General features: G+C 37.3%; 2 protein-coding genes across 3 annotated transcripts in view; both read right to left on the reverse strand.

Moving 5' to 3' along the window:
* impdh2 (IMP (inosine 5'-monophosphate) dehydrogenase 2) overlaps positions 1-5,775 on the reverse strand; it is a 16,025-nt gene extending 10,250 nt beyond the window's left edge. The window contains exons 1-5 of one of the 2 annotated variants that reach the window (XM_015402925.1): positions 5,362-5,775; positions 2,488-2,536; positions 830-931; positions 596-670; positions 74-280 (exon numbers count right to left, since the gene is read on the reverse strand). In XM_015402925.1, the coding sequence (XP_015258411.1) occupies positions 74-280; positions 596-670; positions 830-931; positions 2,488-2,536; positions 5,362-5,459 (531 nt within the window). In that variant the 5' untranslated portion in view covers positions 5,460-5,775. The remainder of the gene's footprint in view (positions 1-73; positions 281-595; positions 671-829; positions 932-2,487; positions 2,537-5,361) is intronic. The other variant, XM_015402926.1, reaches the window with a different exon arrangement.
* Positions 5,776-9,169: 3,394 nt separating this feature from the next.
* arih2 (ariadne RBR E3 ubiquitin protein ligase 2) lies at positions 9,170-21,775 on the reverse strand. The gene is made up of 14 exons (XM_015402924.1): positions 21,245-21,775; positions 17,589-17,656; positions 17,085-17,157; positions 15,733-15,874; positions 13,285-13,406; positions 12,856-12,965; positions 12,565-12,682; positions 12,349-12,399; positions 12,186-12,207; positions 11,958-12,109; positions 11,270-11,413; positions 10,861-10,929; positions 10,505-10,630; positions 9,170-9,708 (listed from the first exon to the last, which is right to left on the reverse strand). The coding sequence occupies exons 1-14, from the start codon at positions 21,506-21,508 to the stop codon at positions 9,637-9,639; spliced, it is 1,533 nt and encodes a 510-aa protein (XP_015258410.1). The 5' UTR covers positions 21,509-21,775; the 3' UTR covers positions 9,170-9,636.
* Between the last annotated feature and the right edge of the window lie 261 nt (positions 21,776-22,036).

Genomic DNA, 22,036 nt, shown 5'->3' on the forward strand with positions numbered 1-22,036 from the left:
TGCTTTCAACTTAAAACACAGTTTCCTCCCATTTTCGGTTTATGCATGTTTCATCTATACATTTATGACTCACCTCACTTAGCGGCAAGTTGTGATCCTCCTCCTTTAGAAAATCAATGTCTCTGGAAGAGATTATCCCCACCAGCTTGCCGCCCATTTTGCCGTTGTCCGTGATGGGGATCCCGCAGAAGCCATGGCGCGCCTTGGCCTGGAAGACGTCCCTCACTCGCTCATTGGGGCTCATAACCACAGGGTCTGTGATGAAGCCCTGCTCGTATCGCTGGAGGGGTTGTGGGAAAACAGGAATTGGGATGTGGAACAATTGGGGGCAACAAAGGGAATACAAAGCAATCACTGACTACATTCTACAGCTGGGAGACGAGCAACAGAGGAAGACAGCACTAAAAGATCTACAGACGACATCGCTGCCCTCAGGAAGTAAAACAAACATGCAGAAACAGACAGTGAGATGATGAAAAAGATCAAGATAATATATAAATATAAAGGCCACATCAAAAGAAGCTATACTGAAAGAAAACATGTTAATAATACAACTAAAGGAGAAAGAGAAATTTGGGAATACTGTGATCAGCACCTTGACTTTGCGAACTTCGTTAGCCTGGAACTCTGGAGTACAGTTGTGGTGGATGAAGCCGATGCCTCCCGTCAACTGAGACGAAAAAACACACACAAAGTGCTGATAAATACTGAGATTTGCAATCTATAAACAGATACTTGTTCTCTGGCTAATTTCCAATAAGGTTTTGGGATGGGGACATGCCTAATAAACATCAGGTCAACAGACAGAAAGCGTTTCTGTGAAACTCACCGCCATGGCAATAGCCATGTTGGCCTCTGTTACTGTGTCCATAGGGGAGGAGACAAAGGGGGTCTTCATGGTGATCTGTTTAGTGAGCGCTGATGTCAAATCCTGAAAAAGACACACAGACGTTGAAAAGACCTCAGTCTTTGAATCTGTGCCAGATAACAGGTCTAAACTTAGCAGCTTCAGTTTAAGTGTCCTGTTACAGAGTCATGGCTCAGACACAAAAGGGAGAGAAGGGGATGTGATTCCGTTTTACAATGGAGCACAAATGTCTGAAAGTTGAATGGATTTTTTTATGTTTTTTTAAACAAAGAAATTTAAAATTATGTTAACAAAGATTGAAATTGTGTTATAGTTTGGATCAAAAAATACCAGTTTCCAAATCCCCTTAACCTTAAATGAGATCATATTTGTTTTTTGATTTTCATTCAAGATTTTAACAAAAAATATATTTGTATTTCCCCTACAACTATAAAAAAATAAAAATAAAAAAAAAATATGCCCAATTAGTTTCTTCTGTTTTCGCATTTTTGTCCAACTATCATGCCTTTAGAAAAAATAAAATCTAAAAAAAAATCTATTTTCACTAAATGGAAAAATACAATCAAACCCGGTCCTTTATGATCCAATAGTGATGGAGTCTTCATTGCTGGTAACAGCTGCCATTAAATAAGTGAAATAGATCACTGAGAGAGAATTCCTTCTAAAAAGGTAACCTTCTGCACGAGTTGCCCATCTAAGGCCCTGCCATCTCATGTCAACCAAATTTAGGCGCAAACTTTGACTAGGCCACACCAAAACCATTATTTTTTTACCATTCAGACGTGAGACCGTGAGATTGTGCTCCGGCATAAACCAATTGCATTAAAAGTAGGGGTTTCAGGATTATTTTCCCATAAAACCAATGTTGGTATATCTGTCAACTAAAGCCTATCAGCCAGATTCTGAGGCAGTGAAGCGACTCCAGATAATCAGATTACTGTCATGTTTCAGGGCTCTGTCCTTAGTAATCATCTACTGCTACATCCATGTAAACAATGGAAAATAGAACAAAAAAGCCTCATTAGTACATCTAAATGCACACTTTTCTGTTATCAAAGTTCAAATCATGTTACATTTCACATTTTTTCAATCTCATTTACATTTAAATTTAAGACAATACAGACCATATATGCATATAAGCCTTAACTCTCATAAAAAATTTAAAAAATAATTCCTTCTCTTTCAGGCCTTGTGTCAGCCATCTTTTCCTAATTTGACCAGGAGAGGGTCATTCCTTTTTACCAATAGGGCAACCAATGTTTCTGTTGTAGATTTAGCCGCTGAATTTATGCCGCTGATTTCTTTAACAAATGAATTCCTGCAGCAAAATTGCACAGGTTGAAATTCTGTTACAAATTTAATGTCTAATAAAGATCAGGTCCACATGTTTGCTGGACTCAATCCTCATTTTCTTGATTGTTTTCTTGATTGTTATAGGGGTCTGAAAATGTGTGGCAAGTTAGTCCAATTAAAATTTAATCATCTTTTTTCCCCCTAATCTCCAAATTATTCTAATGTCAAATATTGCACCAATGGATTTACCGTATGATGAGAAGAACTTGATAAAATATCAATTCCAGAGCCAGTTTAAAAGTTATGTTTTTTCTGTCTTTACTCACCACTTGGTCAGCAGTAAAGTCAATGTAGCCCGGTAAAATCAGGAAGTCACTGAGAAAAAAAAAAATAAAAATAGCTTGTCAACTTAATCCAACAAAATAACTTGGAAAAGGTGATCTAACAGCTCTAAGAGCTTCAACATGATGATGTTTTTGTTTATCTTGTAACAAAATTACCAAACAAAATAACAAATTGATGCACAGAATGTACCCAACACTAGTCCATCTGAGCTAAATGTATCCTGCTGTGTCTCCTAAATGTCATTGCTGTAAAATGTGTACTTTCTCTCTTATCCAGGTATTTTGGAAATGCAAAAACTAAACATTTCTGGAGGTCAGTGCATAGTCTCACAATCAAACTTCTGCAAATTCAATCAAAGTCTCACCTCTATTTGATCTCTGGTACAGATTCAGATAATACTCTAGAGCCGATCTCCAATAAATGGATTGGTATAATTGCTTATGTAGCCAAAAAATATATACTGCTTAACTGGAATCAAGCTACAGCACCTACATTTAATATGTTTAAAACAGTAATGAATGACACAATGCAACTGGAGCACCACAGTTAAAAGGTAAAGATAATTTTGCTAGAACATTGGGACCCTTCTGTGTGATATCTCATCTTGACCTAACATGATTTGTAATCGTGTTTACCTGTCTTTTTTTTATGACAACATTGATAACAATAATGCACTTAACTTATTTTATTGTATTTATATTTATTTTGTTTATCTAGGTTTTTTTTTTTTTGGTTGCATTAAGTTTCTTTTCCTGCCAACTTGCATATACACCCTTAATATTTGCAATCAGGTATTTTTTCCTCTCTCAGATTACCTATGTGTTCAGAATGTTGTGTTTGTGTAACAAAATGAAAATCCAATAAATAAATTGAAAAAATAGCTTCAACATGTACCCCCAACACCGGCTACTTTAACATGAAAGTTGACTTTAATCGGTTTCTGTACGTTTTATATCGAAATCCACAAATTCTGATTTTTTTTTGTGATTATTGTGAACCCTGTAAAAACAAGATGGGTGGATAAACAAAAGAATGGGTAGCTAAAAAAACAAAAACGAACGAGGATAAATGATTATGAGATAGAAGATATTTTAGAAAACAGGACAGAAAATAAAGAATGGAAACACAGCATTCAACACTTTTTAAGATCTTGTCAATTCTATTATGGGTATTTCTATTTTCAATGGCCTCCAAGTAGGGATGGGAATCAAAAACCGGTTCCTGTTCGGAACCAGTTCCGTGTGTTGCAATTCCATGGCACTGTTTGGCAGCTCGCTTAATCATTCTCTTAATGATTCCAGGCAGCACCGGCAGTACGACTCACGTTTTTTACGCAAGTTATGCACACGGCATTCAGTAAGCAAGTATGACGTGACCAGGCGTAAGTCTAGAAAAGCAAAACAAAAAGCATTTAAAGCGATCGAAAGTTTGGCTTCATTTTGAGGAAGAGAAAGATGGCAACAAGGTGCCTTGCAATCATTAACATCCAACATGCAGAAACACCTGCGCACACAACATGGCATAAATTTTAACGAATGCTGTGTTTTTGATGCTTCCGGACAGAAGCTAAAGTTATGACCAGCATGGAAAAAGGCAACTCTGGTGGTAAGTAGCTAGTTTTATATCACTGGCTGTGCTTAATGTGGTTCCTAGTAAATCAGATGCCATTTCTGGGAATCAATTTCCTGCCTCTCTTTGGGGTTATTAAACATGCTACTAAGTTGCTCCGCAGTTCAGGGAGCGAGAGAAAGGTGACGCTCGTTTATTTAAATCAGGGGGATATTAGTTTATTTCCCAAAATTTTAGAGTAATGCTTTTTCATTAAACCGATGCATTCTCCATTAGATTTAGATGACTGTGAGGAATCAGGTAGCCTGGCTGGGTTAGAGGCTGCAGCTCCTGTTCACTGCCTTCTGTTTTTGCTGAGGCAGGCAGAAATCGAATGTCCCAGGTGAAGGTAGACGAATGTCACCGTGCACTTATCAAGTTAATTGTTTCAACGAAACGATAAGGAATCGAATCATTTCACAGAATCGAAGAGAATTGGAATCGTGAAAATCTTATCAACTCCCAACCCTACCTCCAAAAAACATTTAGATCTTAGACTAAGCCAGTCTGCTAGACATAACTAGACTAACTGCATTAAGTAAGTTTAAGTGATGACAGAAATGAGCACATTCATGTCTCAGAACAGTGCCAGAAAATCTACAAAGGCTGGTCAGACAAGGAACTGGGCTATAAACAGATCTTGGGAGTGAGTGTCAGCTTTTTGTATGGCTGAAACATCAGAGGGTGTCATTAGTAAAAACAACTTGTCAGATGTATAGGAGCAACATTTTTTTCAGTTAATTGCTTAGTCAACCAATAAGGAGTGAGATCCCCATGTTGTGCACAGTGTAAACAATTGAGAAAGTATGGTGAAAGAATTCACAGCTTCTGGCAAAGTTCTAGGTTACTAAATAATTAAATGTTAAGAGTATTCGGGATCCACCTAATCAGGCCTAATTTCTTACTGGTTAAAACTGAAATAAACTCTGCTTTAATTTATTTCTAAACTTGTCCCTTGTTGTAAAAATACCCAAATAAAAAAAAATATTAAAACTTTATTAGGATGATCATAAAGCTTTATGAGGATTCTTTCTTATTGATGTTTATAAATAGAGGATCCCAATGGTTGGAACAAAGACTAGAAGAACACTTTAAAACTTTCTCACTATTAGCTGAATATCTAAGGGTCATCTTTGTTATTCTGTGGTAGTAACACATGATAGATTGTTTAAAAAATATTGAATACGAGAACATCTACTGTATTTATTTCAAACTAAATATTTGCTCCTATTTTAAAGAGAGTTTACTTGTAAGTGAGTCCGTCTCCACAGCTGAACAGCTGCTGTCCTGTCAGCCCGTCCTCCGGGACATAACTGGTCTGCCCGCTGATCAGGTAGTCCGCCATGCTCCAAATGGACAGTCACAACCAAACTATGAAACCGTTTTAACAAAATAAAAACAAAACTGAGGTCTGGAGGAGGACGCCGGGGAGGACACGCGCTGGCGGACAACACAGACCCAGAACTTTCTGCTCTTTAATGACGCTGCTGCCTCCGTTAAGCTAACGGTCCAGGTTTGGTCCAGCCGCGCGGGCAGCTTTTTCTCTCTGGGTTTCTTTAATGTTCAAATAAAGCAGAGTTTGTACAGAGTGTCCTTCCCTGGCCTCCTTGTCTCCGCGGGCCTGCAGATCATGTTCAGTTAACACGTGCAGCGCCGCTTCTGACAACTTCCGACACTGACGCCACGTCCGGTTCTTCTTCTTTTCTTATGGCGATTGGCAAGCAACCTATTGATGCGCGTTACCGCCATCTACTGGAATGGAGTGTGGATCGAGATGCTATATATAAATTCCAACACAAAACAAAAATAAATAAAATAATAGGTAAATACTTCTTATATTCTTTATATCAATTTTGTTTTCTTAAGGTATTTCATTAAATCAAAAAAGAAACATTAAGAAATAGAAAGTTTGTCCAAAATATCTTGTATATTTAATTACAATTTATTTTCTTGTAATCGACTAATTCCCTTCTCTCAACAGAATATTAAGAACAGACTAACCAAACATGTTTCCTCTTGAAAACAAAAATCCCAATTTGCTGTTGGATGTTTTCCCATTTTAAATAATGTACTATTTAACATTGTATGATCAAAACATAATCTGGATATAATGGTTTCCTCTTTTCTATTTCTTCTTGTTCTCCTTATTGTACCAACTTTTCTTTAAACACTGTAAAGCCACCTTCCAGTTCTATCCATTCCTACTGCTTTTGCCATCTTTCCTTAACCTTTTGGTTAATAATAGGTTTAATTTTTTCTTTACTAAATGGTATATCAATATAACCACATTTTGTAGCTTGTTTTGCATATTTATCTCCCAACTCATTTCCTTTCACTCCTATATGTGACGGTATCCATGTAAAAATAACTATTAAACCCATTGCCTGAATTCTATAGATTAAAAATTGGGTGTCTAATAAAAGGTCTGGTCTACTAATAGAATGATTAATATTGAATATAATGATGAACTTGAATCAGAAGATATTATACTTCTTACAGGACAAACTTCCTCAATCCATCCTAAAGCCAAAATGATTTCACATCATCTCTCCTGCATAAACTGATACTCCATCAGTAATTCTTTTACATTTTTAATACTGAATTCTGGAACAATGAATGACACCCTACTATTGCTCCTTGAAATTTTGAAGCATTTGTATAAATTGGACATATCCATAGTACTTATGGTCTAAATAGATTTATACAGAAATTAGATCTAACAGGTTTTCATTTTTTCCTTTCTCTAATAAAGTAAAATCAACAATATTAGCAATTATAGACGGATGAACTGATGAAAGAGGAACTGTTTGATATTTCCTCATGTCCAGTTGACCCATTCCTTTATTTTTTTCTTTAAAAAAAAAAATGAAAATAATTAAAACAAATAGAATAGTAAATCAGAGTTTAAAACTCTAATTTTGTGGAAATAATATGGTTCTCTACCTGTAACTTTTTTTTTTTTTTTTTTAAATAAACCTATTCGCAAACAGACTTATGGAATTTCTATGGGTTCCATTTGTAAAGTTATAGCCAAAAATGAAAAGCAATATTTTTAGTTAATTAGCGTGTTGTTAAAGGAAAATAAGGGGTTCCTTTTTACACTGTATGATTCATACATTTATAAAAATCCAAGTTCCAAACTAAATATTTAAATTGTCAGTTGAAAATTTTGTCAACAAGCTAAATTTAGCTTAAAACTAAACATTTATTTTGCAAATTAAATATTTTTTACAAACTATTACACGATATTGAATTTGCACACTAAATATTTTGCTCCAAACTTAATATTTAAAAAACAATTTATTTCAAAACTAAATATTTGGCAAAGTATTTTTTTTTAAATAAATATCTAGTTAAAATGATAAATCTCTGAATATTTAGTTCGTGTACCCCACCTCTCGCCCAATGACTGCTGGGGATAAGCACCAGCACCCCTCGCAACCTCACTCGGGATAAGCGTGTTAGAAAATGGATGGAAGGATAAATATTTAGTTTTAAACTTTGATTTTTATAAATGAATGAATGACAGTGAAAAAATAATCCCCTTATTTTTCTCTTACATGGTAAATAACCAAAAATATTGCTCTCTTTTTGACTGTGTAACTTTACAAACAGCAACTCATAAGTTACAGCTTCCAGTTGAATTTCTATTAGAGATCCATGTTTGTTTAAATCTAATAAATATAAAACACCCAAATCACTTCTGATTCAGTTTCCTTACGGATTTCTGGGAATTTTTCAAAGAACAGATAAAAGTTCAGTTCACAAGCAGGCTTTCTTTGGCCTTCCCTTATTTCTGAATTGAAAGATATGAATATTTTATTAATCAACTTCTCCATACTATAAGCAGATGCAATTTCAACTTAATTTCCAGTAGGTAATATATCATTCAAGGGCTCATCCAATTGGTCAAATGCCAAAATAAGATGTACAGCAGTATCTTTGCTGAATGGCTGGATATAGATCTTGTGCTTCTAGACCTCACAGAGACAGTAGTCTAAACATCCGAGTAACACGTATTTAGTACCGCTGAGCTGAAAACCTGTAAAAATACTTCTTGGTCTATAATAGTACTTAACTAAATGAGGCAGAAGACTGATTTCATAACAAGGTGCCAGTATGATTATATCAGAGGTTTTTGTGGAGAGAGGAACTAAAGTTGCAATAAACACACAAGAGACTCAGTCCGGTTTTAAAAACTCTCAGTAACTCTATTTCTGTATTAATGTACAACCATTGAAAATTACAGCATTTTTTTTATTATTTTTTTCTTTTTTCCATTTTTTTAAATGATCTAACTATCAACAGCCATTTTTCAGAGGTGAGCATCATGAGCTGAAGGAAAACAGAAAACAGAGCAAAAAAAAAAAAAGAAACTCTGGGATGATAGTAAAGGAAGAAGAGAGCATGAGATGGGAGGGAAAACAAATGTTTTTTGTAATGAAGCGTTGGAGTGTGCACACCATCTGAATGTCGGTGGGAGGAGCTGTAGTACTTGATTATGACAAGAGATTAGATCGGTGGAGGTACCTTTAAGAAAGGAGGTTAGATCTTATTCCATCTTCTTAATTTGTGAACATATTTAGGTCATTATTTCAGTATCAGAATTATAATTCTGTATTATTAGGTCATTTGTTTCAGTCATGCTGCGACACCAAATAACAGTAAAAGTTGAAAGAAGAAAAAAAAAAAAATGGTGTCATAATTGTAAAGTAGCTGCCTTTCAAATCCCAACATGTTCCTAATCTCTATTGGACTTAAATATCACTACTTTTAGATTTGGTTTGAGAACAGTCTATATAAAAAAAAAAAAAAGAAAACAACAAAAAGAAAAAAACAACCAAACAAAAAACTCAAATTGAGTGAGGCTAAATAATGTCTTTGGGAGCTCTTTTAGAATTTAAATCAGGACGTGGCAAAATCGCCATTTTTAAAATGTTTCAATCAAGGGATTAACACAGGTGTTAGACCTAAAAAGTGGCTGTATATCCCCAAAATACAGATCCAGTGGCTGCATTGTTGCCTTAAAGAAAACAAAAAAAAAAAGGTGATTACTCCACCACCTATTCCTCCGCGACACAACAGTACAGGCTGCTCCTTTTAAGCAATAATCCCACCATCAAAGGAAAACTATTCAGGTAGATTCTGATCTCCAGCAGGCAACACAATCCCTGTAGTTGCTTGGTCATAGCGATTTTACTCTATTTATCGACACAAAACCTCACAAAATGACCCACAAGATCAGATCTGATGAGTTGAAACGAGTGTAACCACAACAGATGTTGTGTCAAATATATCAAACAGCTGGGGAAGAAAGGAGGGGGGGTCCATACATGACTGACATTCTGTGACCCTGCAGCATTCTGGGTGTAAGAGGAGAGAAAGACAGAGCTGAGGAAGCAAATGATAAGGGTGAGGGAAGCAGGGTAAGTATGACTGCAACAACAGATGATCCTGGTAGGAAGCAAAGGTAGGAAAAAAAGGAGGGAGGATGCTGGTGCTTTGCAGTCGCGATTTGAGCTTCAGGTGTCGTGGAAATCCTTCAGCAGCGTGCGTCGCCTCTGCTCAGCAATGTGCATCTGATTCTCCAAATCCTGCAAAATAAATACAAGATGCTAAAAAACCCACAGTCCTAAACCACTGAAAAAGATGCATATGGAAATAAAGTTATGCATTTTATTGCCTTTTTTCCCCCCACTCATTAAGAGGAACACACCCATGACATTTTTCACATTAGAGAAAAAATTGAGGAAGAAAAAGTTTTGAGTCTTTTCCTCTTGGAGATCATTCCCCAAATGTCAATTTCATTAACTTTTATTTACTCTAAAAATAAATATTTTCTCTCAAAACATTTTCTTCAGTGCAGTTTTGCTTGAATTTAATAAAAAAAAACAAAGAAAATTAGTACCTTTATTAAACAATAAATGATAATAAATCAGCATAATTAAAAAAAATTCTAATACTATTAAAATCCAGAATAAATGATAGATCATTGAAATCCATTTAGAGAAAACATTTGCTTTAAGAGTGGATTTTTCAGTGGGCTTTTCACAAAAACCTCTCTAATGTGAAAAAATTCAAGGTTAAAACACCAAACTATAAATTAGGTGGAAATATTTTATTCACTATAAAAAGACCGTGGTCACTCTTAGATATAACATTTAAATTCAAACACTCATCAATGGCAGATCAAATCATGTTTAATTTACACCCACGTCCTACTAAAGAGTGTTGGTTTGATCAAGAGATCCCAATTCAGGACAATTATTATTTTTAAGGAGGATCAGAAAACTGATGCCATCTACACCTGGACTTCTACCATCTTATAAATAGGATAATCCTGTTCTATAATATACGCCTCCCCTCTAAGAAGTTATTTTGCACTCTTACCCCTCTATCACTGGCGCTGAGCTCGCATTCTCCTCCTACCACTCCTCTCTCATAGCTGTCAGCCCGCTCCACCTTCCATGAAAGGTTTTCTATCTCTGCTTCCAGCTGGGCCTGCTGGTATTCAAACTGGAAGACAGAACAAGATGTCATTTAAACAGAAACGGTCTGTTTCCCACGAATAACAAGCTTTAATAAGTTAGTATTTGAGAGTTAAAACTAAAACCAGCTTCAAGGAGGCCAGAGGTAGAAAAAAGTGACAGTGATGGCAAGAAAGAAAAAATTTAATAGCTTCAGTTTGAATGAATCCTTCAAGAATCTGGACGATTCGGGGAGCACTTCATTATTTTGTCTCTCACCAGTTTCTTGCGCGGTCCAGACTCCATGTAATAGGCATAAGGGTAGGTGTACTGCAGTGTGTAGCGACACTGGAAACAAAGGACAACTCACTTTAGTGACACTACATAGAACGAGGGGAAGTATTTTAGATTACAGTCTTTCAAAATGAGCCAACTCAGCTAAATCAGCTTTGTGAGATCAACTTTAGCACTTCAACTGGAAAACGAAAACAAATATAAGAGAAAGTTTCACAGCCCAATTACAACACCATCTCTCCTGCTAATCGATCAAAGCTGCCATCTAACATGCATTTATTATTGCTAAGTCACAAGTGGGGAGGATATAAAAGTAGAAAAGGACAAAGGAAAGAAGAATTATGCAGTGTTTAGACAATAAGAACACAGATCAAGTCTGGAAATGGATCTGTACCTTAGCCAGTAGCTTTGCAGCATTATGCAGGTACTGCCAGTCGATCCAAGTTCCCAGATTGTTCATTACCCTCTCCTGGATTTTCTCCTGGATCCTCTGGTACGTCTGAGCCTCTAACTGCAGGGACTTGTTATGATTCTCCCACTTGTAAGTAAAAAAATAAAACAAAGATGAATGAAATACATCAAAAACAAGACGGCTCTCTCTAAACCAATGGGTAAAAACTGAACAATAGATAAGGTCCTCAAAGCTTTTCAACTTTTTTCCATTAAGGGTTCAATTCTGGGCACGTTAACATGTTCATGTCTATCTTAAACTTTAAGATAAAAAGTAGAAGGAATGCTTGGGATGATTGCTATAAAGTGCTTTACTGAAATTGCTTGAAAGATCAAATAGAAAGGAGTGCATCTAGAGCAGTTTGATGGTAGATTATCCTTTTTCTCCATGTGGCTGGTCTAAATTGCGACAAAATGCTCTAAGTAATAAAAATCGAGAGAATTTTACAGTTGGGTGCCAACTGGTCAGCTCTAGCAATCCCCAGCTCTGACGTCAGTGTAGTCAAACCTTTTCTCACAGCAACTGTTGAATTGCTAATTGACTTGAATCTTTGATGCCAATCATTATAAATACGTCTGCTGTCTCTTCTACAACTTTAAAGAATAGAAAAGAAAGAAGGAAAGCACCTCACCCTCTCAAAATAGAAGAGGTATTTCTTGAGCGCCTCTCTGGCCTGAGCTTGTTGGCTCTGGTTGACTATATCAGGGTTTTCTTTGTATCGGCTGCACTCATAGTATTCACTGCCATGAGTCTTCCAGTCTCCAAGACACATCCAGCAGAAGTCTATGAGCAGAAAAAAAGCATTAATGGACTCTAGAATATACATCTATGATGCAATACGATTAATAGACAGACTTACCGTGTTTGCACTTGGAGCATTGCTGAAACAAAAGGAGGAGAAATTAATACACCAAAAAGCAGCAGCTGAACTTTAATTATACTTTGTTCAGGACGGCTGTTAGCTTAGGACATGAGATGGAGTCAGAAACATATTTCGTAGTACTTTGTCGGATTTCACTCACCATGTGATTACACCCTCCATTCTTTTCGATGCAGATATTGCACTTTGGACACTGGGGAAAAATAAATAAACGGATTATTATCTCAAACCTTGTCGGATAATCACAGTGGTAACATTATATAGAAAGACATTGGCCATCTTTTCCAGTACACAGTATGCATCTGGTGCATGAAAATAAAAAGCAGTCAGAAAGTGGCTTCGTGTGCAGCGATCGTACATCTTTAGTGTGTGCGCTGATGTAGTTTGCAGTCTCTGAGTCATCGGCACATTTAGTCAGCCATTTACGAATTGTTGCGCAGTCTGTGGGCGCGTGGTACATCTGGCGGCATTTGAAGCTGGAAGACAGAAAAAAAAAAGTTGCATTTTAGCTGAAATTTAGAAATGTCACAGAAAAACATTGATGGATTTTTTTGTTTTTTTTTTTTCCGTACAAATTAGATGATTGACTAATTTGTACTAAAATCTTCCGTTAAAGCTTGGTATTCAAACAAGTCTCCGTGTTTCGTACCAGAAGACTTCACTGCAGCAGCTGCACTGCACTCTGCGCGCCCTGGGCTCCTGCACCTTGATGACAATGGGACAGTCTGCACCCGGACATAACTGCAACTGGAAGTGACTCTGTGGAACAAGAACATAAGGAATGTTATTTGAACATACTAACAATTTCTGTGGTTAAGCCAAGTCTACAGTAACTATTTCTGGGGGAATGTGCTTAATATTTACATCAATTGTTGATCTAATTGTTGTTGGCATAAAATAGACAGTGAATTATCAAAGAGTGAGAGAACCAGTCATTCTAACATTTCAAATAAGAAGCCATCATTTGTATAAATCTGTAGACAAACTGAGTAAGATGTTAATACATCTATTGCAATTCCGATTTGATAAAGCATCAAGCAAGCAGATTCAGCACACAGACAAACAGATAATCACACACCTCGACATAGTCTCTGAAGAGGTAGCGTCTGTATTTATCCTTTAGCTCCTCTCCTGGCAGCAGTGGGAGGACAAAGTCTTCTGGCATCTGCAGCGAACAGTCCTGAGCCATACATGAGATACCTGTAAACACAAACATTTTTATTAAAAGACTCAAAGCTTTTTAAAGCTAAAATTTGAAAGTATAACCGATAGCTGAGGTAAAAGGCAACAGATCAAAGCAAAGTACTCAAATGACTTCTTTATTCTAAATCACATCCGAATCCCACAAACCCTTTTAATGGGATTTTTTAGTTCATGGACACACAGTGGTGTCTAGTGAGGCATCTTTTTAAAGTATTGTTTAAAAATATAATTTCTAATTTAATCTGTAACCTCTTTATAAAATCCACTTTGCAAATTAAGAAGATGGTAAGAAGTACAACTGTGTACATCCTCTTATGACTCTAAATACAGCTGTTCTGGGAGGATTTAGGGAAGCTGGTCAGAGTTCATAAGAAAATGGAGCTAAACTGATGGAAATCCTGAAATAAAACTTCCAAAGGAAAAAAAAAGCTTTTTAAATGAATGCTAGACTGCTTCTGATCAAAGCATATTATTGTCCTCACCTGACCAGACAGACTGATTTACACAGGGCTTAAGTCAGCCTGGTAAGCCTCAAAACTCTCCTGTCTAAAACAGAGCAGACCAATCACAGCGCAGAAGGCGGCCAATAAAACAACAAAGCTTTCCTATAACAATAACAGCAAAGACTGTAACAGAGAAATGTTTTAATAATGCCCCTTATTAAGTCCAAAAAAGAGCTGTTTATCTCTTAAGTTTCACCAACTTGCTGCATTAAAAAAAAAAATAAAAAAAAAAATACAATTTTGCGTCATATCCGATTGGTTCTAAACTGTTTCTGCTGATTGTTGGTCTTCCCTGTGAAATAAGGCTCTACCCGCCCCTTTTCAGACCGATATGCTATCAATGGCACATGTCATTATGTCTAGGCTAGGCTGGAATATAACAGAACAGAATATCCCTTTATTGTCCCAAAATGTGGAAATTCTGGTGTTTACGGCAGCAAAAAGATTATAGGAAAAAAAATGGTCACACAAATGTGGACCTTAGAAAAATGTATAAGAATAACATAATAGTGAAAAGTTAAAAGATAAATAAAATATTGTACTGTTAAGTGTTTTAACAATACAAAAATGTGCACCTGGAGAATAAATAACCAATATCCAGCTATGGACATTTTTACAGTAATGGATATTTGAAAATAGCAGCAACATCAGAGATGTGCAAAATGACAGCAGCATGTTAGAACAGTAGCTTGAATAGAATAATAAAATCTGCTCCTAATTCCCAAGGAGAATCTTTTAAAAGACTTAAAAATTATCCGCAACAGATGGTTTCTAATTTGACTGACATCATTAGATGTTGGCTGTGGAAGGAAAAAACAATCTGATTTGTAGAGGTAACTGCAGGACAAGGTGGTTCTATAAACTATTAAGATTGGGCTGACAGATAAAAAAAAGAAAAGAAAAAAAGTCATATTTTAAGAAATTCCCTCCTTCACCCATCAATGTGCTACTTTTAGCTGTTTCATTGCATATAATCTTCAAAACACTCATTAAAATTTCACATAATATCACAAAATATAAAAGACAGGTTCATGTTTATGAACACTACTTAAAGCCTGGTGTAAAGCAAAGATAATCAGCTCTAAGATAAACTAAAAAAAGCACCAACTAGGTAAATCTGCACCAGGGGGCAGTGATTGGACATAATGCTGTAGAGAAGCTGCAACTTAATGGTTTGTTATTTAGTAAACGTGATAAGCAACCCTGGAAGATCCCTACTGTTTTGCTTGGTTTAAAAAAAACAACCTGGTTTTTACCTTTAGCATGGACTGGGGTTGATGGTCATTTAAAATCTGTCCTTGTTGCAGCCAAAACAGACAATCGTCTGGCTTAGACCAATGTGTTATTCTATATTTATCAGGGAGGTCATAAAAAGAAGAATGTTTGATACAAATAGGCTTTAACTTCAGGAAAACAACAGTGTGTGTGTGCATTACTAAAGTGTACGCAGTTTACCACAGAGAACATTGCACAACTTTAAACCCATCTATGTGCACGCCTACACACTCATTTGCTGACAAGCACTTTCACACGCTGATTTTCATCAGGCTGCTGCAACAGCACGCTTGCCTTGTAAAGTTAAATCCAGATGGTTCTCAACAAATCTCCACTAAAAGCTAAAATATTTTTTATATATTTTACTTGACCACGTATGAAGAAACCTATATTAAAAAGAAAACTGCAGAAATGCATATGACGAGCAGAGCATTTGGACAGTGTCTGTATACTCAGAGAGACATAACCTTTAACCCAAAACACAAACAGAATGACTCAGCCCAACAATACAAGCAGGATGACAGGAGAGATACGCTCTCACTCACCCACTCCCATGCCATCTTTGACGAGTACGGTGCAGTGCTGCTCCCAGCATGCTTTACAGAAGGAGTGCTGACAAGGCAGGGCCAGCAGGGAGTCCCTCCGTACGACCTGTAGACACACACCACACTGGAGGGACTGAGGGGCCTGAAACACAGAATAAAAGGTAAACACATGCAGTCCTGGTAGAGGTCTTCTAATACTTATCTTAATATATGCTAATATTTCATAAAAGCTGATTAGGGTGGATTTCATCAATCTGTTCTGATCGGCCTTCCTGTTATTGGTTGTAAATGCTGCTCTCTCAACTACAGACAAGTTTTCCAATACCATATAATCCCTGTGCTTCTTTAAGTCCCTCATTGATTCTGAAAACCCTTTAAGCCGGGCATACACTGTGCGTTATTTTCAATCATTGCACGCAGCTACTGCTTAAACTATACGACAAAGCCACAGGGTTTAAAAGTACATAGGTCACGATGCATGGTCTCACACTGTGCAGCCTGACACTCTGATGCGATCTTACGACGGCCGATAGAATTTTAAACATGTTCTATCTTCTCTTGACCTTACAATTCCTGATCGGGAGGTGGTCATGTGAGGCTGATCGCCCTTCGCTACCCCTTGTAAACTACACAACACAGGACACACGATGAGGCTGAAACACGACCTGAACTCAAAAAACTCTCGCACGACTGGAGAATCAGCCCGAAAAGCGGGGGGAAAAAAATCGTACAGTGTTTAAAACTCATGTTAGAGTTGCCTTATAGCAGTAAAGGTTTACTAATACCATTTGGATTTGTTTATGCTTGACACCTCCGTGGGATTTTGACAGCTTCACGGCCAAATAACATAACTTAGGCATCCAAGAGCGTCTGCGCAACCCAAATTTGCTGCACATCTAGGATTATATCAGCAGGTTTGTATACAACTCTTAGAAATAAATTACTGTCATTTTTGGATGATAGGAGGTATTGAATGCTGGAAAGAACTTTCTTTGTACTTCTACATGTAGTGTGGTGTTGTAATCCTACTGTCTGTGCTCTACACTCCCCCCTAGAGTCTAACAGAATATAAGGTACATCGGGGAAAAGCAGCAACAAGTATAGATGCCATAAAAACAGTTTTAACTGCATGCCTTGTGTCTGATTTTCATGCAGAAAGTTGATGAGTCAAACAAAAACCAAGCTTAACTTCTACTAACAGTAATAATAATGATACATCTAGCACCTGAAAAGACCAATCAAAAAAAAAAAAATGCAAAAAGTATATTCTTTCCATAAATTATACACATAACTAGACAAAAAAAAAAGTGCAACAGCGAGACAACAGCTAAAAAGAAAGAAGTCATACTCACAGTGGCTATTCTGCATGTGCTGCTGGGCTGGACCAGAGCGTCTGACAAAAGCTGAGAAGAATTGGACTTACAACTGTATCAAAAACAGACAGAGAAAGGATAAAAAGGAAAATCAAAGAGAAGAAATAATATAATTTAAACAGAACGCTGCTCTCACAAACTAGTTTATGCTATTGCATAGCTTTAAAGGACTAATGTGTGAAAAGCTTTCTGCACTACAAAGTTTCTTTCAGCTGGAAAAATATTTAATTTTTATCACTTCAAAGGTCACAAATGCTAAAAACAGTGAACGCCATTAAATATAAATCATAATACAAAATAAAAGGCTTGAAAAGTCATGAAATAAAATATAGCAACCAGGATAATTAGAAACAAATTATAAGAAGAAAATCTGAGTGACTCAGGATACATGAGAGATAAATCACCAACAGAAGGAGGTATGAAAGAAAGGCAATTCAGTCTGGAATGAGAAGTTAGTTAAAATAAATGAATAAAAAGACATACGCGTCCAGTATTTGTGCAACCTGCCACTGGAAATGCACTAGGATCAGTTTTGCTACCGATGGTGAAACCTGCAAAAAAAACAAAAAAACAAATTATGGTTTTAAATAGGACGGAAACAATTAATTGGATTTATCAACTTTTTTTAGTAATCGATTAGTCTGCAACTGGAGTATAGAGATTGCAAAATATGCCTTCAGTTGAAAGCAACACAAACTGAACAGTAATTATACCAAAATTATATAAAGAAAAAGAAGTATATCTCATTAATTTTTTATAATTTTTATAAATTTTTTTATTTTTCGGTGTAACAATAAACATATACCGAACCGAACACTGTGACCACGAAAACCGTGAACCGAAACGAACCGTGGATTTTGTGAACCGTTCCACCCCTATTATAATATTATATATATATATATATATATATATATCTATCTCAACTTCTAGGACACCCTAACATTTGACAGACTTGCATTAGAAGGAAACGACCCCCGAACACACCGCAAAGACAAACTCCAGCATGCAACCTGTGTTTGTGTGAGAGAACAAAGCTCTGCAATGCAGAATGGAACATGAGTCAATAGATTCACCAACAGTAAACATGCTGTGTTTATGTTGTTACTGAGAGAAGCAGTCTTGGGGTTAGCCATTTTGAGGTATGAGAAAACCGATTCTAAATAAATTCAGAGAAAGAAAATAAAGGTGAGCAGCTGTCTAAAAACAAAACTACTTTCTAGCACATCTGGAGGATCGTCTAGGACTGGGTTTTTTAACCCTGGTCCTCAAGGCACACTGCCCTGCATGTCTTGGATGTTTCCAGACTGTCACACACCTGATATCAATTGATAGCAAATTAACACATTTTTTTGGAACTCCAGTTATTAGAATCAGGTGTGTTGAAGCAGGTAAACATCTAAAACATGCAGGGTAGTGTGCCTTGAGGACCAGAGTTGGAAAACACTGGTCTAGGAGTCAGACTGCGATGGAGCAAACCTTTGAACCCCTGTCACACCTTGCCGATTTAATGCTGGTTTATGCTCAGAAACTAGGTCGTCTGCATTATGTGTCATGGTGGACACAAATGTGCTCCCACCCCTTCTGCAGACACTATGGTGCACCTCTCCAAAATTGTAGGTGACCACAGACAGTGCCGCAGACAGGAGGCCTCTGATTGGTCAAATCTACCTCCGCTCTACACTATGCATATTTCCTGTTTGGTACCTTACTGGCTTGTTTTGTTTGTATGACCGCCATTGTGGAAAACGACTGGTGAAGATGGACAAGCTAGAAGAGCGAGATACGTGGGAACGCTGGGACCCTTTTTCCACCTGGATCCCCGCTCTATTTCGCCCTCATGTCCCTTCCTCGGTGCCTCGGCCGTATCTAGACCCACAGCTAGTTCATGATTCTCCCTCTTGCGATGTGGCATGGAATAACATAGCACAGACCACGCTTCAATATTGGGCTTAAATCAAAAATATCTGCGACAAGCTCACTGGGACAAACTGCTGCAGGAGTGTAACCAGCCCTTCAGCCAGCATGTGCCGGACATACGGAAAATCTGGGGAAAAACGCTGGGATACGTTGAATAAGTTATGGTTCAGTTTTGTACAAGTTATGAGCACGCTGCCACACGTCGACATAAGGCAACTACGTTGAGAAATTTTGAGCATCAAATGTTCCAGATGACAGCTCGACGCCTTTCTAACTTACAGCTACTGTTTAATGGCGTATCTGCAGCATTTTAGTATAAGGGTGATGACAGGAGAAAAAATGTTTGTTCTCCTCCAGACGTCATCCCCATCATAGGGTGAGCGTGAAGGCGTGTGTGATGGATACTTCCTGCATTCACGCCCACGGCCAACAAACTTCCTAGCAGACATGGCGCTGAATCTGCTGTGACTGCAAAACCTTTTTTTCTTTTCCTTCTCGTTCATTTATTTATTCTTTTTTTTTTTGCTGGGTGGTAAACAACAGCTAGGTTAATACCGCGATCAAAGACATCTTTTAAAGCAGGCTGGGCGCCTCCAGGCGCATTGCACCCCCCCTCTGGACACTGGCTTGTGACATTTCATGGGTATTATGCTGCTGTGCGTTATGCATAAGTTAGGCTGTTGTTGGACATAAGTTCTGGACTCTTTATGAATACGCTATGCATACGCCCAAAATTGAAAAAATACATAGAAAGCTCTTCGTACCCCAGCGTTTCAGGAGATTCTGGGACATCAGGCATACGCTGTCTAAATTGGCAAGGTTTCACAGGGGCTTTAAATTGTTAACAGTCAGGTTGTAGAAAGTACAGCAGCGTTGCTCTTTCATCCCATAAAGCTTTCAGTTTTGGTCTGTTGTGGAAAATACAGCTTTACAAATCTTTTAAGAACTTAAACTTGAAGGTTCTACATTTTCTAGGAAGTGCACATGGAGTCTGTTGTTTTAGTGACCCAGTAAACAGCTAAAGAGAGTTTTTAAATGTCAGCAGAGCGATTTAAGCTCTACCACAACAAATAATCGGCCCTTTCTGATCCAGCAGTGCAATAATTTGCAGGTTTGATGGAGGGGGGTCTTTAAGATTAACCCAGATTTGTTGAGAGGCCGGGTTATATGCTATACATTACTTTTTTTTTTTTTTTTTGCAGTAAAGCAAATTATTTAAACAGAAGTGGAGATAAAAGAAAAATTCAACAATTGTGAATGTTTGATATATTACAATTTATGCAACACTTTGAATCAGGATACGGCTTAATTGTTTAAAGGAGAAGTCCGGTCATATTCAGAATTAAAACTTCTGAAAGTACTTTAAAAATGAAATTATTAAATACTGTTCAATTAATGTTAAGCGTTTTTAGCTAAGAGTAATTTTAATTTGAATGTGCTTTATCGGAGACATCCATGTTGGTCTACTGCCACTACTACCGATTTGTGACGTCACAGTGTGGTATCGGCTGTTAAGGAAGTCTTCGAAATTTTGAATTCATATTATTAGTTTTTTCTCTGGCCAGAAGTTTGATGGCAAATCCCCCTTCATCAAGTTGGCAATCCAACCCATCTGTGGTGGATCATGAATTGAAATTAATTGTTTAGTAGTTCCCATTGATTTTCCTTGTAAAGCGGGGAGAATAGTGCTCGGCTTACCGCACCGTGACATCACTGCTGGAAGATGTCAGGAGTGAGTTGTTACTATATTTGGGTAAAAATGGCCGATCCTGGACTCAGTTATCGCAACGAAAGTTATTGCTTTTATTCTTATACTGATTATCACTAAATTCATTAAATCACAGAAAAAATATTAGTTTTAGGTGTAAACAATGATCCATTGATCATTCCTTGCTGACCAGACTTCTCCTTTAAAGGCTCTGGAGATTTTGCAGAGGTTAGTTCTTGCTGTGTTAAGAGCCAGCAGGTGAGAATGCTACATTTCTACAGGTTGGTAAAATAAATGAAGGTTGAGGCGTTGAATTATCCATCTTCCTGCCATCCCAGCAGCTAATGACCATTTATTTTAACATGAAAGACTAGATAAACATAATTTAATGAGGGTTTGCTTTACAAAAACTTTTTATTTTTTAGAATTTCTGCACAATCTCTGAAAAAAAATATCTTTGGGGATTTTTTTTTTTTTTTTTTACAATGATGTAGTTAACTGAGCCTGAACTCACCTTCAGAGCAGCAGCAACAGTGTTCACTTCCTCTATCAACACACGCTGGCTCTCTTTGTACGTCAAACAGGTGAACTGGTACTCCTCCGGGTCGAAAGAATCAGCGCCCTGTTGCTCAACGTCATTTGCCACCCCATCATAATAGCCTGCGATATCTCCCTGATCATCTTCCTCTCCTCCGTCATCATCCTCCTCTTCCTCAGAGTTAACCCCAAAGTCTTCCTCATTGCTGTCCGACGCCTGGCTGTTCATGTCCACAGACATTCAGTCGATTGTGCCAATCACCCGGACAGGTAGACAAGTCGCCTACCTGTCGGATTGAAGATGTCCAGTTATGGCTTGAATGGTACGACCGAAACTACCCCCCACCTTTTTTCTTCTTGCCTTTCCACTTTGGTCGCCGTGTGGAGAGAAGCTCCACCCCCCTCCTGTCTGACTGAGGCGCGATGGAGCGCACTCAGCAGCAGCGGAAGAAGCAGAAGAAGTCGCACTCTCCGTCACTCATTTGGAAAACAGCTTCCAGCACAATCTGAAGAGGGTGGAAAGGGAAAAGTTAGAGGAGGGGTAAGAAGAGTAAATTTGAAAAGTGGAAAAGGTTGCATCCCTTCTCATTATGAGGCTTATTAACATACAAACATCTTACTAAACAATATCACATAAGACAATGATATATATTGCATATTTCATATTGCATATTAACACGCCCACACTTAATACATTTTTTTAAACAGATAAAAAAAATCAGAAGTTGGAGAAAAACGTGAAAATATTTCTTTTGAAAAGCTTCTATAT

The sequence above is a fragment of the Cyprinodon variegatus genome, unplaced genomic scaffold (genome assembly GCF_000732505.1).
Source record: "Cyprinodon variegatus isolate N-32 unplaced genomic scaffold, C_variegatus-1.0 Scaffold1412, whole genome shotgun sequence".
Taxonomy (NCBI): domain Eukaryota; kingdom Metazoa; phylum Chordata; class Actinopteri; order Cyprinodontiformes; family Cyprinodontidae; genus Cyprinodon; species Cyprinodon variegatus.

Coding starts and splice junctions, on each gene's coding strand:
- arih2 (XM_015402924.1), bottom strand. CDS start 21,508: ATGTCTGTGGACATGAACAGCCAGGCGTCGGACAGCAATGAGGAAGAC. Junction 17,657..21,244: donor CTGTTGCTGCTGCTCTGAAG/GTGAGTTCAGGC, acceptor TTTTTTTTGCAG/GTTTCACCATCGGTAGCAAA. Junction 12,966..13,284: donor TCTTCAGAGACTATGTCGAG/GTGTGTGATTAT, acceptor CTTGTTCCACAG/AGTCACTTCCAGTTGCAGTT.